The sequence below is a fragment of the Styela clava genome, chromosome 1 (genome assembly GCF_964204865.1).
Source record: "Styela clava chromosome 1, kaStyClav1.hap1.2, whole genome shotgun sequence".
Classification (NCBI taxonomy): Eukaryota; Metazoa; Chordata; class Ascidiacea; order Stolidobranchia; family Styelidae; genus Styela; species Styela clava.
In genome coordinates, this window is record NC_135250.1 from 17,432,686 (window position 1) to 17,458,455 (window position 25,770).

The 25,770-nt window shown below is 33.0% G+C and overlaps 3 protein-coding genes across 3 annotated transcripts; all 3 read left to right on the forward strand.

Moving 5' to 3' along the window:
- The first annotated feature begins 607 nt into the window (after nt 1-607).
- On the forward strand, nt 608-4,135 carry LOC120347344 (uncharacterized). Its single transcript, XM_039417276.2, has 4 exons — nt 608-730; nt 1,379-1,567; nt 1,747-1,988; nt 2,465-4,135. Exons 1-4 carry the CDS (start codon nt 725-727, stop codon nt 2,580-2,582), a joined length of 555 nt encoding a protein of 184 aa, XP_039273210.2. The 5' UTR covers nt 608-724; the 3' UTR covers nt 2,583-4,135.
- Nucleotides 4,136-10,984: 6,849 nt separating this feature from the next.
- Nucleotides 10,985-12,648, forward strand: LOC120345291 (uncharacterized). Its single transcript, XM_039414684.2, has 4 exons — nt 10,985-11,140; nt 11,218-11,406; nt 11,614-11,864; nt 12,269-12,648. Exons 2-4 carry the CDS (start codon nt 11,218-11,220, stop codon nt 12,393-12,395), a joined length of 567 nt encoding a protein of 188 aa, XP_039270618.1. The 5' UTR covers nt 10,985-11,140; the 3' UTR covers nt 12,396-12,648.
- A 10,758-nt stretch (nt 12,649-23,406) lies between these two features.
- Nucleotides 23,407-25,134, forward strand: LOC120346949 (uncharacterized). The gene is made up of 4 exons (XM_039416749.2): nt 23,407-23,537; nt 23,722-23,901; nt 24,022-24,275; nt 24,561-25,134. Exons 2-4 carry the CDS (start codon nt 23,722-23,724, stop codon nt 24,685-24,687), a joined length of 561 nt encoding a protein of 186 aa, XP_039272683.2. The 5' UTR covers nt 23,407-23,537; the 3' UTR covers nt 24,688-25,134.
- The last annotated feature ends 636 nt before the right edge of the window (nt 25,135-25,770 follow it).

Below are 25,770 nucleotides of genomic sequence, written 5' to 3' on the forward strand. Positions count from 1 at the left end.
AAACAAAAGTGAAACAAAAAAGATGAACAAGGCCAATGAATCGAAAGATTAGATTCATATGAAAAAGACAGCGAACCGCTGCGACGCCAGAACCCTTGACTCGGAGCACTTGACGTGTGCTGATTGATAAATGGAGATGAAGCTTAATCAAGCCGACTATAGTCAGGGCCATTGAATTATTAGGTAGGAATTAGCGGGCATATCCCACATGTCGTCAGTTCTACATAACCTACGAATATATATGATAAAGGCTGTTTTCTGTTTAAAATGCCGCGACAAATTGAAAACCATATTGAGCAAACCAGTGACATACAATTTGTATGCGAGACCTAATATTTAACTATAACACGACATATAGATACAAAAATATTTGGTCATTTCGGTCCCACATTTGTTCACAATGTTTTTTCTCTAATTAGGTCTCATCATGTGATTAAAAATACTTTTGTAGTTAAATCGTAACTGGAGGCGGAAACGCTCTTGTTCAAATTGTCTAATATTCAAAATCGGGTCGCTTATTGCTATATTTAAGCTTTCGTTTTGCTGCAATATATTTAACTCATTTGCACTAAAAATAACCAAGACATTATCTTTTCGTCATAACTTTTTTTTCCAATTGGACGTGAAATAAGTATATATATAAGGCATTCGGAATTGAAGTATTTGATTGAAGATTTCATGGATAATCATCATTCTTTGCTAAAATCATGGTCGTTTGTGAAGCATGAAGGTAAGTGGTGATATTTATTCAATATTATATTATTGTCGGACATGTTCAGGATATCCCATGAAAATATCATATGGCATTTGTTATTGGATACGGTGTGAAACTTAGTCATGAACACAAATAAATGATTCGAGAGATTCAAAGTTACCCAAAGCAAATACAGCAAATATAAGCAAACGGGATTTCCAACCCAGCCCAGCCCAGCCCACTTTCACCGATGTCAACAAACAAAGGTTTGCAGTGATAGTAGTGAAATTTTGTAGGCATAGTAATTTGTCAGCTTTACGAATGTAACCTTGTCCCCATTTTCCATAATAGCATTTAGAGAAATGGCTGAATTTGATTGTGGTGCTGAAACTGTACGTGTTCTTTGTGAAGATTAGGACACTTGAAGCTGATTTTGTTTATTCAATAATTGCCAATGCAATGGTGCATCTTTTGGCGATTAAAAAGCTATTAAATTGACAAACATTGTATTTTTTAATCCTTGGCATGGCTGTGGATAATCTGTAAATAATAATTTGAATAAGGAGATACCCTTAAGTTGCAGTTAGAATTTGCAAATATTATTTCGTTTTGTGTGCATTATACTAGCATTCCGCATTTTGCTGTCTGGATGGAAGACTGTCTTCATATTGTTGTGTTTCACAGATGAATTCTGCATTTTTAATCGTTTTGATCATTGCATGTTGTATTGGATGCGTCGTTTCTGTTTGTTATCGGGAAGTAGGATGTGTAAACACGAGGAAAAAATATAGAGATTATAAAATCGGACAAAGATGGAAATCATCATCGGATCCATGTTATTCTTGCAAATGTATTAAAAGAAAGAAATTCGCGGTAAGGGCTTAGTTTTTATTGCGTATACATGATAATATGAACACAGTAGCATAAAGTTTAAAATATTGTATTATGTATAATATGTTTCCATGTCAATGTAGTTAGTGTTCGCTACAATATTTTAATTTATGCACTACGAATGCGGATTGTTCAAAAACGTTTTCTTATTAATTTTGCAGATGGCATGTCTCGAGCCTGTGAATAAACGAACGGAATTATCAGTCAGAAAAAGTTTATTCACTGGACGATTTGAATCATCCGTAAACTACAATTTATCTGAAGACAGAAGAATTTCCGAACTTGAAACAATGGAATGCCCACCAACGCCAATACCAGTCTACAATTGGACAACTGGAACGTTTGAACCAACCAAGATAGTTTATTACTACTATATCAGAAAAGTATCGAGATGTTGTAGTAGGTCAGTTACTTTATTGAACTAACAATTTTGAATTTTTTAATAAAAAGTGTTAACAAAGGTTGAAAAATAAGAAAAGTGGGGTGTATATGTTTCAACGAATAAACAGTTTTTTTATGGGCTATACATATTTTGTTATACGAAACAAATATAATAAAGATTTTGGACCTCCTAAAGTATGCGCACCAAGATGGCGCACAACCTGAACTCAGGTTGTGCACCAGGTTAGGGTTCAGGTTATGCGACATCTTGGTGCGCATACTTCAAGAGTACCAAGATTTTTTTATGAGATAAGTAACGCCAAAATTTTTGATCCTTTAAAGTTTATAGTCTAAATAATGCAGTTTATGTGAGTGCGTTTTATACGCGACTTGCATCTAGTATTCAAAATTCGATGCTATTCTTATCTGAACTAGACTATTCAAAATTAATCGAAACAATGATACTGCTTGGAACTAAAAATGTTTATATATTTATAGGTTTACCAAGTTTTCCTACGTGCACCCTTCATGCAAGGTTGTTAAAATCAGCAGATGCCAATCGAAAGCGGTAATGAAGAATAATCCGCGTAAAATATGCGGCAAGAGGATGTCTTGAGTTGGATGAAACAATATCGCAAATTGCCAAGTTTATTTTGTCAATAATATAGATAGGCTTTACAGAAAAATGATATAAGAATCTTGTTTCAATATTACAATTAGGAGGGTGTTGAAAATGACAAACTGTTCATGCAGCTGGTGTCAGTCGATTAAAAGTTGCTCCACAGTTTTTATCTTTTTTCATTATATAAATACTTAACCATGCATTAAAGTGATATCAGTTTCATTTTTAAATGTAGGTATCAGCTTTATTGTTATTCACTTTCTGTTTGTTTTTTGTGTCACAATGACGTCATATGGTAATCAGGAGTTAATAGCGATTGCTTGATTGATGGTTTCGAATGTTGTTTTTTCCCTCATTAGCATCAGTTCATTAAATTACGCGTGTTGTACGAGTTTGGTTCAGTTTGACAGAGAGGAAATTAAAATGTGCTTATGACTATTCATGTCCAACAATGTACGATAAAAATAGAAGGTCATCTGACAAGAGCATTCTGAAAATAGTCGTACATGTTCTATTTTTGTGTGGCTTTCAGTTAATTATAGTAGATGACGTCAATTTCCCGACATGAATCAATTATAAATTCCATTTTAATAACATTCCTTAACAAAATTGATAGCTATTTCTCTGTAGATATGTAGAATTGACTAAATTCAGACATCCCTGAAGATTTGCAAATCTCTTATAGCGTTTTTAAAATACAAAAAAGACGCCCAAACATGGAATTATTTTGTAAATTGTTGAACATTGTTATGAGCCTTTTATAATGTCTTAGTCATTATAAATATAAAGAAAACACAATCGTAGCAGTTAAAATTATGAACGTATGTTGGCGATACAGAGACGATATACCTCGACAGCAAATTGAATGAACGATGTGCGTTCAGCACGAACTTACCAATATTACTTCTACAGAAACACGCGTGGTGGCAAAATCTTAAAGTCAGAACAATTTCAGGTAGAATAATATATACCGAAGAATATTCAAACAATCATTCAGATTTCTATATAATTTTGATCAAGCAAAGATTAAAGTTCTGTAAAACATTCTTAGTACGAAACAGGCGTAAATATCGTTTTATAATAAAAAAAATGTCAATTTATCTGTGGCTCAGTTATATCAAAGCGAATAAAAGTTTTATCTATTTACATTGTACAATAGGAGGAAATTACGAAAATTATTTCAAAATACTGAAATTCGATGTATTTTTGTATGAAACCCCGTAAAATACGCATTTTTCATCGCAATTCTCGGATCGCCAAAATTTGATTTATAATATTTAACAATATTTTTATAAGTAAACACACTATATTTGGACTATCGACCTTTGTGAGGTAATCAATTTGAATGTCGTGCTAAACTGAAAACCTCTGACAGGAAGTCACATGGAAACAAAGTAATATAATTATTGCCTGTATGCTTTTGCAAATGTCATATGAAACTATTTGAACTCGCCAATCCTGACGCCAATATGACGTATTAAAGAAACGTGTTTACTCTGTTGTTGAACCCCAGTAAAACAAAAATGTTTTAGTGTTGTTTTTCGAAGGTTTTTTGACATTGAATCAATCGTATTTAATCAGTTAGTCATGCTTAGCAAAAACAAGTTACTTCTCTGAACAATTATTTTCTAATTTACCAAGTTTTTATGTAAGTGAACATTTTTTCATATTCAAATATCAAATTTTTACTCACAATAATATAACATTTTTGCACTCCATGCAACATCATTGCAATATTGATTATAAATCACATGTATTTCCTTATAATCGAGCACTTTTTGTGAGTTTTTGAAGTTCCATATATTTCCCATTTTTACTGAAACTTTTCATGTTAAAATGTTACTGCGTCTTGAATTATCAATCATTTCGAACAAATTTGCACACAGCGGAATTAATTTCCGGTCATAATTCTTGGTATGCAGCATTAAGACGATCTAATACGATGAGCAATCTTTAAACTAAATTGCGTAAGCGAATGACATTCAAATGATCATTTGAATCCATCAGAAAATGCAATGCGTAATTTGCGGATATCTTAACAAAGATTGCAAAATAGGGTTGGTATATTCAACGTACTTATTTTTAATCAAAAAAAATTAATAGTTGTTCAGACTAAGCTGCTCATCTGCATGATATGGCAAAAAAGAATGGTGATTATCGGAATGCGAGAATGAAAATATCTATCATATGCTATGCCCCTACTGCAATAGAAGATACAAAAGCGATCGCGATTCAATAAATATTACAAATTATTAATGAATCACTCTATTAATCAATTTAATAACTTTTTTACTATAAATATCATTAATTAATATAACATGTATGTAATATAATATTATAAAACAATATCAACAATCCATATCACTAACAATTATATTGCAATATTTGTATGAATATAAAGTGCTAAGCAACAGTGAGCTTGGGGATTTTGACACGTCATTGCGTGCATACAATACAGCAATTCAAATAAACCAGTCTGTATTCTGAAGACGTTGAAACTTTCTGCCTAATCGAGGTTCATCATTTTAAAAGGTACGAATGTGATTATACGATAACCTGAAATTGTTCAGTGCATGTTTAAAGCATGCCACAATGATTGGAATTTGGAATGAATATCCTGTTTTTTGAGTATTTAATTTAAAATAGAATTTTCGTCTTAAAGAATTTGAAAAATGGGCTACCCTGCTATTTTGAGCACAAATAGAATTCAAATATTTGAAAATCAATTATATCGGCCAATGAAATTTTTGTAAGTATATTACCAGTTAAATGTTCTATAAAACATTGATTGAAACTGTTCCTGAAAATGAGTAACCTTGCTAAAATTTTCTCATATTTACAATCGATTAGTGCAAGATAATTAACAGTTGTCATGTTCAGGAAGGTTAAATTGTACTGGGGGTCAGAGATTATTTACACTCTCTATTTTGTTGCTCAATGGTAACATTTTATTTAAAACAAAGCGTAATAATATGTTTGTACGAAACGGAAACACGATTTCGAGAATTAAGCGATAATGAAGGCGAAACGTTGCGGCATAATTTCATGGTAAAATATGTAATTACGCATTTTTTTAAAATTGTTTAATGTCGCAGATGAATCATTTGATGACAGTTTATACAAGGCATAAACACGTCTGCTTTCAATGTCAAGAATCGGTAACTACTGAATATTATACAACTTATATAATTGAAAACGACCTTTATCTTGATAATACCACGCAAAATTAATCCTGGCGCTCAGTTCACTAGGCAAATCAGCACATAGAACTGATTGCGTGCAGTGTTTTATTAAATTTACTTGATTTCAATTCACCACAGTGCGCAGTTCAACCTGGCTGTTCAAGGTAACGCATAGCCACATGCTTTGGGCAATGCATGCTCGAATTATCAGGTTGTGAAAATAGCTATGAAATATACAACTATTTTTAATGGTTTTATTGTAATATCATTATTTATCTAACCATATAACTAAAAATTCTAACAGTTTGTATTTGTATTTTCAATTTGGACGTCATTTATTATAATCGCTTGCGACTCTAGCAAAAAATGGCATTCATATATGCAGCATCCCGTATCCAATGATTGTGACATCGTACATCCTTTGACGTTTGAGATCAACAGTCGTCCGCATTAGCGCAATGAAGATATTGATTGGTTCGTCGTCATCTCGTCCAAACATTAAACGATTTCCTATAAAATAAGTAAATTCAAGTGTTAACTTCTGAACATAAATTTTCGTACAAAAACCCTAGGCTATCAGTTTTTTGACATCTTTGTGATATTTCTAGAGTGCTTGTAGAATTTGAATTCATCCCTATATCATTGGAGTATAGTAAATTTTTACCAATTTTTTGAAATTTAACACACGAATATTTTGAACATCACACTTGGCCACCGCTTAAACCATTACCCATTAATTTATCTATAAAATTAGTGGCAATATTTATCAAATTCTTGGAACTTGAATTGCCATTCAGTAATAATGAGAGCTCGACAAAAAATACTGGGTAATATATTGCATGGCTAATGTAGTTACAATTATCAATTAAAAAAAAACGGAATGAATGTAGAAATCAGCAAACATTGTCACATTGAATTAACAAAGATCCATGATTATTATAAAATTTAATGACTCTGCGGGGTTCACTGCGATCAGTGTTCCAACCATCAAAAACCGGTATTGCTTTCGGACTTGCTACTAGAATACTGTAAACTTCCTTAATGTTCCGAAGTTTTAAATGGTTGTTTGTTATTATTCTGGGGCTTGCTTTCATTTACTTCTGAACCTCCAAGCAAAACTAATGTTAATTACATGTAATTTGCGTTGCGCGATGTTAGTTGTTTAACTATCGATTAGATGGTTTAACTACCAAAGGCCTCGCTCATCAATAATAACAGCGCTCCAACAATCGAGTTGCTAAAACTTGCTAATGTTTATTTAATTATTTGGACCTTGGGTGTCGCTGCTTGATAACCATCTTTGGTTCCCCACAACTTCCCTTCCCCATTGAAATGTGTATTCAATATTATTCGTTTGAACATTGCGTGTTAATTTTGTTTTACTGGATGGAAAAAATAAACTTGACTATGACTTTGTAACCTGTTCCAACAATTTATCATAGCGATCAAAAAAATCTTTGTAAGTTGATAATACTGTTTGATTAAATTTTTATGCTTAATCTCGAACAAAAAGGAATCTAATTATTCCATCACGAACTTTTGACTATTATTGCGAATAACCAATGGATATTTTTATTGTTCGGAAAAAAAATTATCGACAATCATGAATTTGGAAACATTATAACGGACATTAAAATTTTAATTACCTTTTGTGTGAATCTTATTTGCTTTTTATATATTTGTGATTCATTTTTATGAAACTATTTTGAGAAATTTATCCATATATAAAATAACTAAAATTGCGGCCAAAAGCACCATCATAATAATAGTCTTAGCTGCATTTATCACTGCAAAAAATATTACTTTGCCAATAAACATGAAATTATTTGACGTCATATTATATCGAAACAAATCACTTACAACATTTATTGTATTTATTAATTATTTTGGTTATTCAAGTCAAAGCATGATGATATTTTTATCCAAATTTTCTTTTTCTCCGGTTGATTGAATACTTACAACACGAAAATGTGTATTTTCGTCTTACAAAGAACTTTTTAGGAGTTCATAACTATGACAATATAATGAGATTGTGCCTATTCATTGTTGTCGATGATTACTTCTTGTGCTGATTTAAATAAGAGCAAAAATATGTTATGAAACGGTAAATTTGTCAATAGTTGATATGGTGTTATATAAAAATCCGTAGTATTGTAATGCACTTCTGTTGAGCATATAGTATGAGCGATCCAATAATTAATTAGCCAGTTGGCTAATATAACGGAAACACAAAACGAGAGCTGAAATATTATTGTTGTTCGACACGATTAAACCAACCGATTGGATTTCCTCTTTCTCAAATTGAAAATGTTGCTTAATCCTTAATTGAACATTTTAGGACATATAAAAACGTATCTGTCTTTCCAAATATTTTGAATTCCGCCAATTTATGGTATGTTAGTTACAGATTCCAGAAGGATCACAATCCGAAAATAGAGTCAATTGTCTTTAATTATAGTCATTCGTTTTGCCGCCAATAACAAGATGGTGATTGACGTCATCTAATGATGATAAGATCTATTTTTCAGTCAACATTTTCATAATGGCAAGAGAGGTTTCATATACATATAAGAAAAGAACCTATAATTCCGCTTATGTAATTATGACAATATATAAGCAGGTCTATAAACGACCGAAAAACGAAAACAAAAATGTCCAAGAAATAAATTGCTAGGGCAATTTTAAGCTTCAAATGAGTTTTCTTGAAATGTTCATACATCTTGATAAACTTCGATTCAAATGTGGCACATTCTCAATGCGATTTTCAAACAAATTGTTAGAATTGTTTATTTGCCAGTTTCGAGTAATTAATATTACCTAAGAATATTATATTGTTGACATATAGAAGCAATGAGGATAATTAGCAGTAGCAAATTTTTGTTCTATATTAATAATATGCTTTTCTATTGATCATGTTATGATATAATAATTATTTCACACCAAATCTACTTGTATTATATAACTAAAATATTAAATTTGTATATATACTTTATGTGAGAAGAGAGTGCTGGAAGAAATTAAAGACTAATATAGTGGTTATGTATAGGTGGATTTGATATAAATATATATATTGTCATTGTATCTTTAATATCTTGAGTTCAGCCACTCCATCCTATACTTTCGTAATCCAACTTTACCTTCTGACTGCTTTTACAAAATATCCAATACGCATTAGAGTGGTGGATCAACATTTTAGTGGAACGTTTTGAAGAAATTCTGGAATTTCTGAAAAAAATTAACATAACCTTTGCGATTAGGGTTAGTTTTGAGAAATGATAGTATTTTCTATTTGGAGAAAGTTTGATAATTATCAAATTGTTGTACATGACTCGTTATAATATCAGAAATATTTTATTTTCATGTGTCCAAACCATTCAAGGTTGCATTGTACTTGATAATGTTACTCAATCGATATATATTCTCCACCAGTACCGATGTGCTAGAATTCCATCCAATGCAGCAAAGTATAGCACGTAAACCAAAGCTATTTTGTATAGTGTTGTCTTCATTGGATCATCGTCATAACTTTATTTTTTACCATTTTTAATATAGCGGTTCTACGCGCCTTTAACTTCGAAAAACAGTCATGGGCGATACGTAAGGAGCTACATATTATTTGGGGGGAAATGAATCTATCCGGTTCGGCGGCATTGTCTAATCAATTCATTACACTTTGAGTGAGTTAGGCGCATAATGGGATTGAGCCCAAAATGTGTAATCTGCGATGCCAACAAAGTTAAGTTTAACACTTCAACGTTGGGCCAACGCGCCGCTCAAATATAATCCACGAACTTATTCAATAGTTGTCTCATCTCCGTTTAGTTATTCAACTTTGTTACTATGTTCCATTTTATATTACCAAGAATGCTTGGGATACGTACTATAACTATAGGTTCCTCGAGAGGACGCACGTGGGTAAAATCTTAAACTTGTAGTAAACACTGATGGTTGAAGGTAAGACCTACGCCCAAAATATCCAGACAATATAATATAAAAATATATATAGATTTATATATCATGAGAATGGGATTTCAACACAACGTCAACGTTCAACCAGCAATGTTTTTAAACATTTTTAAAGGGAATTCGAGCAACAAGACTACATGGCATTTTTGCACAAGTAGCACCAGATTCAATTAAAGCTTCTTAGACGGACGGTATTTAGCAAAGTTTTTCTGACAACTTATTTCCGACGTTAATAACATCTGCAAGTTATCGATGCAATACAACGGAAGTGAATTTAAAGTCAAGTAACAATATATTTTGACGATGCATCGTTTATAGATGAAATTCAGTCTAGACAAGTTAAGTTGAAGAATAGTAACGTTGTGAAAAATATACAAATTTTTAACGCTGATTAATTGAAAAAGTTATATAATGTATTTTTTGTCGAATATACTGTTTCAACCCAGTAAAAATTGATTGCTGACCGCTTTACTTCACTATTTATTCGTTGTTATTTTGTTTTCAGTGAGAAGATAATTAATCACGTGATTTTTGTTTCAAAATTGACGGTTTTTGTAAATTCCAAATTTTGAATGTTGGTTGAGATTTTATAGATTTCTCACACCTATCCGTGAATTAATGACACCATTACTATTATACTTCAATATTGAAACAAGTAATATTGACAAGGATCGATTGCAGCTTTAACTGATTGTAACTTTTTCCTGCAGATTTCCCAACATTTAAGTAGTAAATAAATAGCCACAAAGAATAAATAATCAATTTGGCAGAAGAAAGGTCCAGAGCTCTAATTGTAACCAAGAGTTAGATATAAATTCATTATATCTAATAATATAATTCAATTCCGTGCCAACATCATTTAGCATTGACGTCAGATTTATTATTTCGCGGAGGCCATATTATTTCACTTTAATATTTTTGTGTACAGTCGATTTTCAATATATGTAAAATGCCGGCGTTTCTCCCAAGTGACAATTAAAAATCAATGTGCTTTTTTCGATGCCAGAACATTTTCATGTCGATTCATCATCAATTCTACAATTATATATTGTGATTTGACGTCATAATGTTGGCAGTCCTGTCTCAGACGGAATCCCAATTTAACATCATCAATCTATTGGCAATAAAATGAATAATAGTGTAAAAAAAAACTTTCCAAAAAACGAGAGAATAGTCAAACATGCGTGTGGTTATTTTTATTATCTCGTTTTAACGTTCTCTCGGTCTAAAATAATGCTAACATATTTGCCAAGAGACATATAACAACTTCTTTTTTCATCGTGTAAAACTATATAAAGGCTGCAATTCACAGTTGCACACCATCTTATGATTGCGACGTAGAGGAAAACGGACAACTCAACTCAGAGGAACTTCACGTCTAAATACATTCTCTAAATCAACAAGGTTCGTACTTAGATTTTTGCGACTGAGCCAACGTTTTTTTACATTAAAAATATTAAAAGTTGAATTTTACTTTACAGATGCACTCTGTTCTTTCTACCGCATTAATTGTTGGAGTTTTGATCGGTTACGTTGCTGCAGCATGCTACAGAGAAGTCGGCTGTTCAAGCACATGGGGAAAAGGAAGAACTTACAGAATTGGACAAAGGTGGAAACCAAAATCGGACCCATGCTACGTCTGCAAGTGTGTGAAAGCAAAGAAAATTGTGGTAAGGAGAAAAGTATGAATATACAGCCCCATTTTAGTTGTGTCGTTTTGATATGTACCAATTAGGAAAGCGCAAATTTGACAACGGCTGGTAAAACTTCATAATTTACTTTCAATCAATACATGAACAAAAACATTATTTAATCTTGGGAATATCTTAAGAAACGTTTGTTTGTCAATTGCTAATATTTAAGTTGTTTCTCTACAGCTAAAGTGTCAAGTTGCAATTGACGAACATCCAAAAACTGTCAAAAAGAGCCTATTATCTGCACGTTTTGAATCCATGTCCGTGAATGCCAAAAACGAAGATATAAAAATTACAAGAAAAGAAGCAAAAACCATAGAATGTCCTCCAATTCGTGCGCCGATCTACAACTGGGCTACTGGTACTTTTGAACCAATCACATACAAGAATGTCTACTATTATTACATACGAAGAGTGTCAAGTTGCTGTAGCAGGTTAGCATTTTTTTGTATAAAATGTTTGTAAAATAGTTTCCCCATTACCTATATGTTAGGTATATACCAAAAACATATGTTATTGAGATACCAAGAGTGTTCTGAAGCTTTTTCGCATAATAATGTTTGTACTTCGGGCTGTACAAAATAGCTCAGGATCATTGGTGCTTTTAAGATGAGGCGCTTGGTAGTTTTACTTTTATTTTTATTTACAACTCAGTGATATTGCTTCTGAATTTAGCATGTGTATGTCAATGTAACATAACATTTATAAAATATGGTTCCAGATGGGAATTGTATACAAATTAATCAAAGTGTTATTAAAATCTTACGCCAGATCTTACGATACAATGTGGTCAAATTCAAAAATGTAGTTGGGAATAACTTATTCCTATATTTTTCAGGTTTATCGGCTACACAAGTGTCCACCCAGCCTGTAAAGTCGTCAAAATCAGCAAGTGCAGATCAAAAGCTGTCAGAAAAGATAATCCACAAGAAAGATGCAATCTTTCCATGCGCTACGTCGGGTGAAAATGGATTGTGACGTTTTTCCAAATGCGACGGGCATTTAGTTTTTCAACAAGAAAACGTGCGTTTTATTGAAGCAGGGTACATGCAAATGTTATTTCTGCAAGAGCCTAATGCAGTGTGGCAACGTGAAAAAAGGAAAGAAATGTACAAGAGGTCAAAAAGCGAGGAAATTGTCATTCAGCGATTTAAAATTATTGAATAATTGTTTCTATTATTTTTATTTTTATGTTTTAATAAATGAGGGAAAAGATAATATTTTGTTGTTTATCTTTTTAAAACGAAATATTGTGTATATAGTTGATCACGAGGAAATTGATCGCTTGGTATAATATCCAACGCCCACACCACACCTTCTGAACAGATGTACATGCATGTCCATGTAAAGGGCCTGGCATGAATAAGGCAAATATGGGCCAATTATGATATTCAATTTTTCAACACGAACTAAGTTTGAACACACACATAGCCACACGAATAGATGTTATACGCCATCATCATGACAATAAGTTCCCTAATCTTTGCATCCACGTACATTCGCACCCGTAAATTGCACTAAGGACATTTGCACCTGCATAGTCTTACACCCACCCACATCCAGAGACATTTGCATCCATACATTTGTACACACAAATTTTAGCATCCGCATATAGATTGCATCCGCTTACATTTGCACTCATGGACATCTGTACCCATGTACATTTGCACCCTCGTACATTTGCATTTGTCGATGGGTGGAAAAGTATACAGGTCGAATGTCCTAGATGCAGTTCACGTGTGCAAATTTAATAGGGTGCAGATGTGCTGTCACCTGTCAATACCATGGTAATATGAGCGTTGTTTACCACAAAAAGTATCCATGTATGGATTTGAGCTATTATTAGTCGCACGTGGTTCCAGGCACGCTATGGTTTTTGTTTGTGTTCAATACAAATTTAACCGTAACGCTGTGAATAGCACTACAATGAACGGCATGTCAATGATGAATTGATAAGCCAGAAGTCCGTAGCATCAAAGTTAATCTGTGTAGGTAGAGCAAAGGGTTTAAGGTTTAATTAAAACTTTTAGATTTGTATATGTTTTCGCTGTCCCGGCAAAAATTGAATCTGTCAATCAGCAAATATGTTTTAGGTATGGACAAATATGCATAACCAGGAAAGACGTTGCCTTTATATGAAATATATATATTTTTGGAGAAAGAAAAATTACATTTCAAGATATCATATTAATTAGGGGCAAAAGTATACTACGCGTAAAGGATGTAAAACAACAAATGACAAACAACTTTAGCCACGGAAAAATTCCTTTGCCAAGTCGACAATTAAGATTCCTATAATTTCAATCTCCAATAATCCCCAAGTGAGCGATTGCTTCTCTATAGCAATGGTCTTCATCCTCTTTGGTGGCGCGAAACTCCAATAAAACATTCCAGAGAATCGAAAAACGCCTGTGTAATATATATTTGTAGGACTGTAAGTAGAACTGAAATGCAAGCATTACACTTGCAAAACAAAATTATCAATAAAATTTAGAAATAATAATAATAGTGGCAAACGTAATTGGCATTTAAATATATTAAAACAATATAGATATATATCTAACGTCATTAACAGCAGTCGCAAACCTTGAATAAGCCTAAATCATCGCCATATTAGTTAAGCGACAAATGGTTGAGAAATAATGTTCATCGAGCACAAAGATTTGATTTTCTGTACAAAGCCCCCACCTCTAATGGAAAAATGTGATATTTGAGAAAAACACGTTGTAAAATAAGAAATTAGTATCAGTAGTAATTAGGAAATTAGTTATCTAGTTGGGGTTAGGGTTGGTGTTAGGTATGATTTGAAAATTTGAATTCCCAGCGCAATCTGCATTCCTAACCCGAACCCTAACTAGATAATTACTAATTTCTTATTTTACAACGTGTTTATACAAAGGGTCCTTAAAATTTTCAAAGAAAAAAATACGGCTTTATTAAAGTTGTGCAAGGGAATTGAAAAAAAAAAAAAACCTAGGTAGAATCGTGACGATATAATACTACTAAAGTACTAATTGGTGTACGGAGAGGACATGTAAAGATATATCGTATAAGCTGAATATCTTATTGCTGGAAATATTTTGACGCACTATAATCATGACATACGTGCCACGATCTCGTTAGTTTCACCTTAATTTCATGCATATACGCTGAGGACATTATACCGGAAAATTAATCATTCAATGGAAACAGAAGTAAATTACAAAAAATGTGGCAAATGGGTAAATTGAACTGAAACTTTAAAATTAATGCCGAATTAATATTTAATGACAATGCAATTTTTTTAGTCCAACCACATTATCAACAACCCACGTGTTGTGTTGGTATATTATGTGATCATTTATTTAAGTAGAACGCAAAAGAAGTAACTCAAGAAAATGATTTCCCATGGTATACCAACTTCTAAATTTTGTTTTTTTCAGGTATGGCGATCCACAAACCTCGGGTAAAAGTTTGCACCTTGTACCATTTCCCATTTCCGTGAATCATAATCGCAATCGTAATTCCAAATAATTTAGAATTTAAAGTTATTATTCCAACTTTATTGGCCATCTTTGAATGCGATATATCACGAAGGTGAATTTTATAAAAACAAAATGTACTAAAAGATGCGTACATTCTGATGCGATTATATAACGTTCGTCGAATTATATAGGATAGGGGAAGTCCGTGTTATATAGACTAGAGAAGTGTTGCTTTACACGCTTCTACAAACTGTGTGCGTAAAATCAGCCTGCAAAAATTTCCTTATCAATATTATCTATTTCCCTTGCGTACTAATGAATAGACAACTAAAATGTTACCTTTAATATAAAATAAAAAGAAATGAGGCGTGAAAGAACGTAAATCACATTAATTTTATTGGTATTTTTCTGAAAACTCTTAAATATTTTTCAAAACTCTAGGCAAACAGACTATCACTTATATTTTATATATGTATGTGTCATGTGGATAGTGCAATAGTCTAAACATGGATGAAATACAGTATGAGCAACCAGCAGAGCCCGAGAGATCTCTTCATCCAATCATGAATATCGACATATTTCACATTTCGTACAGATTACCTCTATTCATTGCCTTCGTTTGACATCAGCTTTAAATATTGGATCAAGTTTAAATATTGGATGAAATTGTGTATAATTTATTAATCTTAAATGACAAACTAACAGTTTTAAGAAACCTGAATTATGAGTTAATTTGACGAGTGAACTTGTTTGTCGAAAAAGAAAATTGATCAAGTTTCAATTCGTGCGATTTGCCGCAGTTGCAAGTCACAGTTGTTTTTTATTAAACAAATATTACTTTACCATTTTACGACAGCTTAATCATTGAAAAAACATGAAATTACATAAGAGGTCATAGTTTCTGATAAGCTGATAAGTACCTGCGAATACCAAACCATCGGTGCGGTAGCGTAATGTGCGCCTCACAAACATAAGGAATTTAATAATTCTTCCAAAAAACACAACTACATTATAGCTATACAAATACAACTATGTAACGTATAAGGCAACTTCTTTCAATAAGATAGAATCTTCTACAATATTGATCGTCTTCTAAAAGGTAATTTAGTCCCCCATTGTTTCTTTCAGTCGAGTTGTCCTGTTGTAATGGATATATCCTTTAAGATCCCTGGCATATATCAGTTTAGATCCCTTTTCAATTACATCAATTTTATTTCTGCATCAAAGTTTCACTGAAAAGTAGAAGAGTGTCAAAAATACTTGTGGTTGTATGATATTGTGGTCTGTATGATTCATACAAAAGTTGATTGATAACGAACAATGCAGACCTTAAAGAAAATACTCAAAATATCGTATAATGCAGGGTGCACAACTCAAATGAGGATATGTGCCAAATTTTTCAAAATAATCTTGTCGCATGCCAGGCACAATTGTTGGTATTGTAAACGAACTCCCGTATAACATATATCAAACAAATTTTAATAACAATACATAACAACGAATATCTATTTATTGAAACGATTTAATGCCGTGAAAAAACGCTGATTTGAAGACGTTTTTGTTGGACCAAATTTGAAATGTTAGGCTTCAAAGAAGAAATAGCGATGTGCATCACTGAATCTATATGCTAATTTAGTAAACGAGTCCGTAGCTGGAATGATTGAGAATGCCTGTTAACAACTGTACGTGCTTGCAAATTTACAATTCCAGACTTTTTCATTTCTCAACAAAACTGGATAATTCTCTTATTCGAGGCGACAGTAGAACTCAAGTAATGAATTTTGTTGGAAAACATCTCGCAAAACTTGGTTTGACCTCAAATCCAGAAGTTCCAGTTGAGCGTCAGCGTCTTCAATACATATCATTCAACATCCACACTGAATGGTCTTTGAAATAAATTCATTTGCGCCTTCCGGTCATTAAGATCTTGAAAGCGTTTTGAAAAGATTTGACGAAAGTCACCGCACATTATGGCATAGCCTACTTCTCAAAGTCAGGAACCAAGATTGCCTTTTTTTGTTTCAAAAACAAAGACGTACTTTTAAACTGGATCATGTTGCCAGTTGATAGTTGCATTATGATACATAGGTTGTAACTCTGCTGTGTATTATCTATCAAAAACGTAATATCCGGCAACCGAGTATTGTCACATAAGTGCGTCAAAACATCATCACCATTTTTGGTCTTCAGTGTTGGACTCTTTTCCTGTAAAAATATTTTAATTTCTTCGAAAAGGCTAAGAAAGCGCTGCAAAACTCTCCCTAGACTTAACCAGAGAACTTGAGAATGATGCACTAAGTCCTTGTATTGTGTATTCATCTCCAACAAGAATGCTCAAAATTGGCGGTGCTTCAATCCTTTCGACAGAATTTCATTCACACATTTCACAATAACGCCCTTAACATGGGTCATCTTTATACTTTGAGCACAAAGAGACTCTAGGACTAGGTGAATGAAGCAGTGAATGGTAATAATGTCCTGTATGAAAACAGATTCTTGCAAGTACTTTTCCAATAGCGCCACCGCACCGTTTTCTTTACCAGTCATAGAAGCTGCCCCATCTGTTGTCAATCCAATTAATTTTATAGTGAAACGCATTCAACACATCTTCTTTTATATCTACCCCACCTGTTGTGTCATAAAGAGGAATAAGTCCAACAAGATCTTCATAAGCAGATAGGTCTTTTACTACAGCGCGAACTGATAATTGCTCAGTATCACTCATATCACAGCTTTTATCAACAAAAGCCAGTGGAAAATTTTCGAAGGTATCTACTTTCGATTGCAGTTGCTTATTAGGATTTTCGCCAATTTCTTCAATTCTTCTAGCAATGGTAGTCTTCGAAAGGCTGATTCTCGAACAAACTCGCCATCTGCCTGGAATAGCGAGCAACTTCTTCTGCTAAAACATAAGATGCAACGATGGCGTTTTCCATTTTCCCCGATGGGCTTTTCAAATACGCCCTGTTGCACGCCCAGGGAATTTTTTAGTTTCAGCACTAAACTTTCTCTCGGCTTTCGGACAGTTTTATTATCATATTTGTGTTGATGTAGCGCGTTATGGTGTCTCTTCACATTGAAGGCTTTTAAAATAGAAAAAGTTGTGCCACAAACCAAGAATAAGGTCTTCTGCTTATATTCGACAAAGAGATATTCGCTTGTCCACGAGTCTTAAAATACACGATTCTCATTTTCTTTTTTTTTGCAGCAAATGGATTTACTCATTGCTGCAATCAGTGCGAATTTAGGTGTTAATTAATTTTAGCAACTACCTTCTGAAAACAGGGCCACGAGCTAGCAATGTGTGGATAAACAAGATCATTAAAGTTTCTTTTAATATAATGGTGATATTTTGATGTTTATCATAAAAAATTTACAAAACCGTTCGCGTGCCACGTTTGAGCATATGGCGTGCCAAATTTGGTACGCGTGCCCTGTGTTGTGCACCCCTGGGCCATAATGGACCCATAGTGACGAGGAAATCCGCTTTCAAAAAAGAGCAAAGTGGAGCGGATAGCCTACACTCTTGACATGGACATTACCACTGGCCAATGTTTTGCCAATTTCTTATTTTGGATCAAATTTTTTCGGTAGATGGCATGAGTGAGCGATAACTGTTATCTTTTTGAAAACATCTTTGAAAGATTATCTGGGGAACTCGCGTGGTACAGGATGTCGACTTTTCACGTTTATTGGACACGGAATTGACCTATGGACCGCTCTGTTATTATGTTGTTGTTGTGAAAAAATTGCTCTTCTCTTTAACTGCTGAACCAATTGTCTTGACGTTTTCAGTGGTTAAAGCTTGTTGTTGTTGCTATTAATTCTAAAACAGCTGTGGGCTCCATGAGATACGTTTTTCAGTTCGAAAAAAAAAATGTGATGCGTAGTTCATTCTCAATTTTCTACGCACTGTACGTCAAGTATTGAATTACAGATAAGAATATTACGTGTTCCAAAATGTATGCTACTAATGATTAGTGATTGAGATTTACATTTAAATTTGAATCAGAAAATATAGACAATTGATTTAACTTTAAATGTCCAACCCAGATTCGTGTTAAGTGGCAAATAGATAGAATCATGGATATTTCCTTCTAGAACAGGGGTTCTCAAACTTTTGGTGTTGCGGAGCCCTTGAAAAGGTTGACTATTTAATTTTACATTTAAATTTGAATCAGAAAATATAGACAATTAATTTAACTTTAAATGTCCAACCCAGATTCGTGTTAAGTGGCAAATAGATAGAATCATGGATATTTTCTTCTAGAACAGGGGTTCTCAAACTTTTGGTGTTGCGGAGCCCTTGAAAAGGTTGACTATTTAATTTTACATTTAAATTTGAATCAGAAAATATAGACAATTAATTTAACTTTAAATGTCCAACCCAGATTCGTGTTAAGTGGCAAATAGATAGAATCATGGATATTTTCTTCTAGAATCTAGAATATAGCATATATCGAGTGAAAGTATATTCAAAATATATCTACAGTGTTCCCAATCTTCCTCCCTCCGCTGACCATTGACGGCTCGTAATCATCAAGTTTGCTTGCTCGTAGGGGCCGAAAATTGAGGGTGCCATCTTGGGCAAAAAGGGGTGCATGACTGCACATACAAGCCATTGCATGGCGGAATCAAAATAGGGCGTCTGTGATTCGAATTTTTAGATCTTGTATTAAAAAACAGTAACGGTGTTTTATTCACAAGTCAAGTCATTTGACGAAGCATGCTTTAGTGTGCAGATTGTATTCCACCTTTTAATCTCTTTACTCGATTGTTTTACCACCTTTATACTGCCGTCCCATACGGCATTCTCTAAAGATAACCAGTCGGGGTAAAAGTAAAGCGCAAAAACAAATAACGCTAGGAATAAAGACTATTACATAATTGAAATAGTTTTTTTTATACAATCCATTTAATCTTATTTACATTTTTAAATATGCCGTTGGGGGTAACAATTACCAGGCCATAGCAATAAACAAGTGTTGTTATTACCATAGATCTAATACCATACCATAGGTCTAGTCCAGTACCATTTTGGTTTAAAAGCTGAAATCAGAGTAAATACAGGGTTACTAGACTTTAAAAAAATTCATGGAAAATAAACGGCGTATCTGAACCTCCCTTTTTTCATTTTCGTTCACAGAATTAAATGATTTAATGCACGATTTTAGAGGTTAATTATTTCATTATTCCTTTAATCCTCTGATGCAACGAATGCGAATATTTAGTTATTGACATATGTGCATATGAATATATATAATCATTATCGACGAATCATTCTTGAATCGATCACGAAGGTTAATATGCATGTTTTGTCTGCCTGTCATTTACAGGAAGTAATTGTACTGCAAAATGATCGACATGCGTCAGACTGAATTACAAATCTTAAATAGAAATGTGGCTATTGTTATGTTGTTACATAATAACCAGAAAACCACGTCAACGGAAACGTAATTTTCCAATTATTACGGACTAACTTCATTGATAAATCGATCACTCGAAGCATGGGAAATGAAAAATTTCATATACTAAAAGTACCGACATTTATATAAACGAAAACAGAATTTGATGTTTCATTGATATACTCGTACATTCAATATATTTGTCTAAAGAACAAATCTTTTCGACTAGTTTATACATAACTTGCGCTTTTCGTGCATAACTGACGCATGAACACTAATAAATTTGGTAGAAATGGCGAGATTACCGACTAACAGTTTTCATAACAAAATAAGTGAAATTAATTTCATTGAAAATATAGGAGAATAATCAACATGCTCCATTCCAGTAATACAGTAGCAATACACTATTTACGTATAATACGTCAATTTTTTCATTATTTTCGATATCTGTTTTGTGTTCGTATTACCGATAGAATTAAAGCCCTTTGTTTGTCGTTTAAAAAATATTACCCATTTGTCACTTTTCAAAAACTAAATTATGCGAATGAATTTTGCTGTCTGACCTGCTCATATGTTTTGATGCATATAAAATAGGTGATTCCCGTCATAGCATTTTACAGTGGCTAACAGATTCATTATTACTTATCGATCTTGATTGTTACTTATCGATCATTGGTAAGTATCGATGATTGGTAAGTATGTTGATAGGTATTTGTTTGTCTGTCTGTTTGTTTGTTTGTCTGTTAGACACTTTCGTATTTAACGCGATATCTCACGAAAGCGAGGTTGAATCTGCTTCAAATTTTTTATGTACATTTATCATATCTCGGACCAGAAGACTATTGATTTTGGATGAAATATGTCGTATAATTAGCGAGGTATTAATTAATTAGTGATGGGACACATGGTGTCGCTATGAAGTAAGATCGGAGAGCAGTTTCTGTTTTGGGGACCCCCTAACTTTCGATCGATAAGTCTTCGGTCTCCGACCGATATTCTCGTTTTATTAGTTGTTCAACCCATATTGCTTATACGTCATATTGAAATTAAGTTTTTACGAATACAAATATACAGACATTATGAGTAGATCATATCGTATTCATTTAATCCTTGTTCGTTTAAAGAAAAAAAAACTAACTGAACTTTGTTCTAGCGCACATGTCACCATCCTGATGAAGTTCATGTTTTGGAAGATATATGGATTTACAGAAATCTGTGTTAATATTTCTCATAGCTAATATCTAAGAACATGAATTATTTTATTGAATTATTTGCATTCCGTGGAAATTCAACAATTCGAAATGAATAGTAGTTTCAAGTCAAATAATACAAAAGCATGCGATATGATACTGTGCTCGTGTTAGGTCAAAATTAGGTCAAACAGCGTGTTTTGCCTACTAGTATTACAATTATCGATGCAGTTTTAAGAAAATTGGTCACAGGCATGAAGACGACGTAAACAAAACGACTATCACATTTACCGAACATTCAGACATTAAGTTTTCTAATTAGACTGTGATTACGGAAGTCATCAGAACATGATTTGACGAAGAAGAAATCTATTGTTGAAACGATTTTTTGTAAATATGAATATTCATTCAGTGATTGGAACTCAGAAGTCTAATATAAATATGAAATACAATAGTAGGAATGCAATGAAACAGACGTAGCAGAAGATTTTTCCAAAACTGCTGTCATCTGTCATGAAGTCATCAGAACACAGAACAAAATTTGAGGAAGCAATCCATTGTTGAAATAATTTTTTGTCATTTTGAATATTCATTCAGTAAATGGAACTTAAAACTCTAATATATATGATATACAATAGTGGGAATGCAATGAAACAGACGCAGCAGAACGATTTTTTCGAAAATTCTGTATTGAAAAGCTTTAGTAACACATCGGTTTTCATACGAAACGAATGAAAATACAAAACCAATACATTCAAATTTATCGTGTGGTTTATAAATTTATCGTTTATAAAATTATACAATTTACAATCTAAATTGGTCATGATAGTGTAAGTTTCTTCCCTTTTCATTTCCGTGACGCATATTACAGGGAAATCTACTGCATTCTGAATTTGTTCGTAGGATAAATGTTCCACCCACATGAAGTTTGCTACAATTGAGACATTGCATTCCATCCGTATGAGTCGTGCAATGCATGCGAAGCGGACATTTTACAAAAATCACGGAATTGTGAAACAAAACGTTTACTCGTATCATATCAGTCAATCATTGAGAGCTTTTTATGTTGAAGTGTTAGAGGTTTGCGTTATTGCTATTAAAAACTCAATAAAGAACTTGAGCTTTCACATTTATATTATATATGTATTCTAACATAGTCTATATAAGTGTACCTCTAATACATCTGAATACTTGCTAACAAATGCTGAAATAATTACGTCGATAAACGTAAGAGATTTCGAATGAAAATACAAAACTAATACTTTTAAATTTATAGTGTGGAGTTTATAAATTTATCGTTTATAAAATCATACAATTTACATACTAAATTGGTCATGATAGTGTTATTTTATTCCCTCTTCATTTCCGTGACGCAAGTAAGGAACATTCTTATTAACTTAAAATGATATCTTAAATAAGGTATTTACATCCTTGTTAATTCTAAACTGAAATAATTCCGTGATCATAACAAAATTTGTGTTTACAACGATACTGACAAACATGAATTTCTGCAAAATCTATCTTTTTCCCAAGCATTGACGTCAATGCAGGTCTAAGCATATACATTTGAGAACAGTAATGGTTTTACATTAGACTGCATAAATACAGTTGACAGATAGCAATGGCACAAATTTAAAGTTTTATTTAAATACCGCATTTAGATTAGATGGATACGTGAGAAAATTATTTCAATGAAATTGCGTTTAAACAGCAATTTCTCCCATTCAATTTTGATACCACCAGTGTCTCGCGCCCTGTGAATGTCTATATGTATGATTACTATTTCTGGCTCTTCCTAGATTTTCGCAGAGATTTCTCCATATCGATGCAAACGAGAGAATTTTTCGCGCTGGCGTGATGCAGTAATCTCTCGTATTTTATACAAATCTCCGTGAGTGATCAAAATAGACCTGACAGAAATTGCATATAAATGCGTGTTGCATCCATCAGTCCTCACTCTTAACGCTGAAATCGACGAAGCCAAGTAAAAGTAAGGACAACTAAGTTTCTAATCCACACGACAACGAGGAAACGCCAACATTTTCAAGGTATGCAAGTTTAATATATATACTTTGTATTTTAAGTTGTACATAACTACTGCATTTGCTGAATTATTATAGCAATGTACTAGTACATAATTTTTAACAATACGTCTACATTATTATTATTATTACATTATTATAAGTGACAATTATTGACATTCTATTAATCTTCGTGTATCTCTTAATTCAGATGACTAACGGATTAACAATCACCGCCTGCATTGTATGTTTAATCGTATGTGTAACTGCTGATTGCTTCAGAGAAATTGGATGCTCTCGCAAGGGTAAAGAATTTGAAATAGGAAAAAGATGGCGATCAAGAGAACATCAATGTCATAGCTGCAAGTGCGTGGAAGCCAAGAAATATGTGGTAGGTTCCAATATCTTTGAATAGAAAGAACGTACTCTTTTTTTAGACTTTTTTTACATGACACTATATTAATATATATAATTTCTGATTCAAATCCTAAACTTGTTTCATTTTATACAGCTGGAATGTCAAGTTGCCATCGAGAAGAAAATTAAAGATTCTGTGAAGAAAAGTAAATTATCGGCGCACTTTGACACTTCGATCCAGTATGCAGAAGATGAAGATGTTAAAATTACGGAAAAAGAAGCAAAAGACAAAAAATGTCCCCCTACCAAAGCACCGACATATAACTGGGCTACCGGTACTTTCGACCCCATCACATACAAGACAGTATATTATTACTACAAAAGAAAAGAATCCAGATGTTGCAGCCGGTTAGTATTTTTTCAGACATTATTTCAGCTTGAGAATAATAACCACCATAGATACCTAACTAATTATCTACTAACATGCCTACTTTTCAAAAAAGGTGAAATCCCACTGTGCGCCTAAACATTACGAATCCGATTTTAGAAATATTCCTCGATATTCACAACGAGAATAGTATTTTATGTAGCACATTATAGAGCAAGGTAGCAAGCTATATTGTGTTTCCATTAGTCTCAACAGAGTTACAAATAACACGACTAAATTTTAATGAATGTTTGTTTACGTTACAGTTCCGTTCATTTTACCAACATTCATCCTTCGTGTAAAGTTGTCAAGGTCAACAAATGCAGATCAAAAGTTGTAAAAAAATCGAATCCAAATGAAAGATGCTTCATGTCGATGTCTTTCAAAGGCTGAGATGCGTTGAATTTCTATTGGTTAAGCAAGAACAGACGTTCTTGATACACTGACTATTTCAGCACAGATATCAAATACAATTATCGGGATGACTCTGCTGCAAGAACTAGTCATGAAATTCACGCGTGTACTATATTTTTTCTCCGATTCTGACGGATGCATTTCTTATTTTTATTCGATCTACTGTAATATTTATATTTTACGTTGGTTTTATTCTGTTTGCGTTTTAAAGTTCTTCTAGTTAGATTATAATAGATTTTCTAATCGGAAACTGTAATATCCTCACAATCCTAATATGTAAGATATGACATGATACGATGGAAATAATGTTCCAATTATTGTTTTTCGTTCTTTTTTCTTTATCGGTTTATCATGCATATATGAAATATTATTCAGATTTGTGTCAACATTTTTTTGAAAAATAACAATAAACGTTTAAAAATATACATACAACGATTTTATATTTCTGTTGTTAATACTAAACGGCACCTTAAATTGTCAACAAGGCGACAAGGAAATATTCTTATTACTACCAATTTTGAGCTGAAACGTACGTGACCATGCATATCTAACAACAGAATAGGACGCATAAAATTATTTGCAGTAGATAGGTGGGTGTTCGGACTCATTTTTACGCGTAAGGCCAACAAGAGACAGAAAGAGGCAAGCGAAGATCTCGGAAGCCAGATCTCGGAAATACTAAATTATTATTTTGAAGTGTTGACGTAGAATGGAAAAATGAAATTATCAAATCAAATAAATTTTATATAGAATTTAAAAATGGAGACCACGACTTCAAATAATTCAAAAAACTGCACACGGTACTACCACGACTCAAGAATCCGACGTGGCCGATTTGGTCTGGAGTTGGTTCTGGTTGGCAAAGAATGAAACGACTATTTACTGGACTTGAAGTATTATGAAAGTTTGCATTGCTGTACGATGTACGTCCTCGAGTACATTTTTTTGTTTCAATTTTATTTTAACTTCATCGATATTCAAAATTACTTCAAAATCACTTCATCAAAATTACTGATTCAAACTATAATGAAACTTCTAAACAAGTATCACTAAATAGCATCA

What these genes read in the sequence shown, in the direction of transcription:
- LOC120347344 (XM_039417276.2), top strand. An exon ending in TTAAAAGAAAGAAATTCGCG is followed by an intron (nt 1,568 to 1,746) that starts GTAAGGGCTTAG and finishes TTAATTTTGCAG; the next exon opens with ATGGCATGTCTCGAGCCTGT. An exon ending in GTATCGAGATGTTGTAGTAG is followed by an intron (nt 1,989 to 2,464) that starts GTCAGTTACTTT and finishes ATATATTTATAG; the next exon opens with GTTTACCAAGTTTTCCTACG.
- LOC120345291 (XM_039414684.2), top strand. Translation starts at nt 11,218, where the DNA reads ATGCACTCTGTTCTTTCTACCGCATTAATTGTTGGAGTTTTGATCGGT. An exon ending in TGAAAGCAAAGAAAATTGTG is followed by an intron (nt 11,407 to 11,613) that starts GTAAGGAGAAAA and finishes GTTTCTCTACAG; the next exon opens with CTAAAGTGTCAAGTTGCAAT. An exon ending in GTGTCAAGTTGCTGTAGCAG is followed by an intron (nt 11,865 to 12,268) that starts GTTAGCATTTTT and finishes TATATTTTTCAG; the next exon opens with GTTTATCGGCTACACAAGTG.
- LOC120346949 (XM_039416749.2), top strand. Translation starts at nt 23,722, where the DNA reads ATGACTAACGGATTAACAATCACCGCCTGCATTGTATGTTTAATCGTA. An exon ending in TGGAAGCCAAGAAATATGTG is followed by an intron (nt 23,902 to 24,021) that starts GTAGGTTCCAAT and finishes CATTTTATACAG; the next exon opens with CTGGAATGTCAAGTTGCCAT. An exon ending in GAATCCAGATGTTGCAGCCG is followed by an intron (nt 24,276 to 24,560) that starts GTTAGTATTTTT and finishes TTTACGTTACAG; the next exon opens with TTCCGTTCATTTTACCAACA.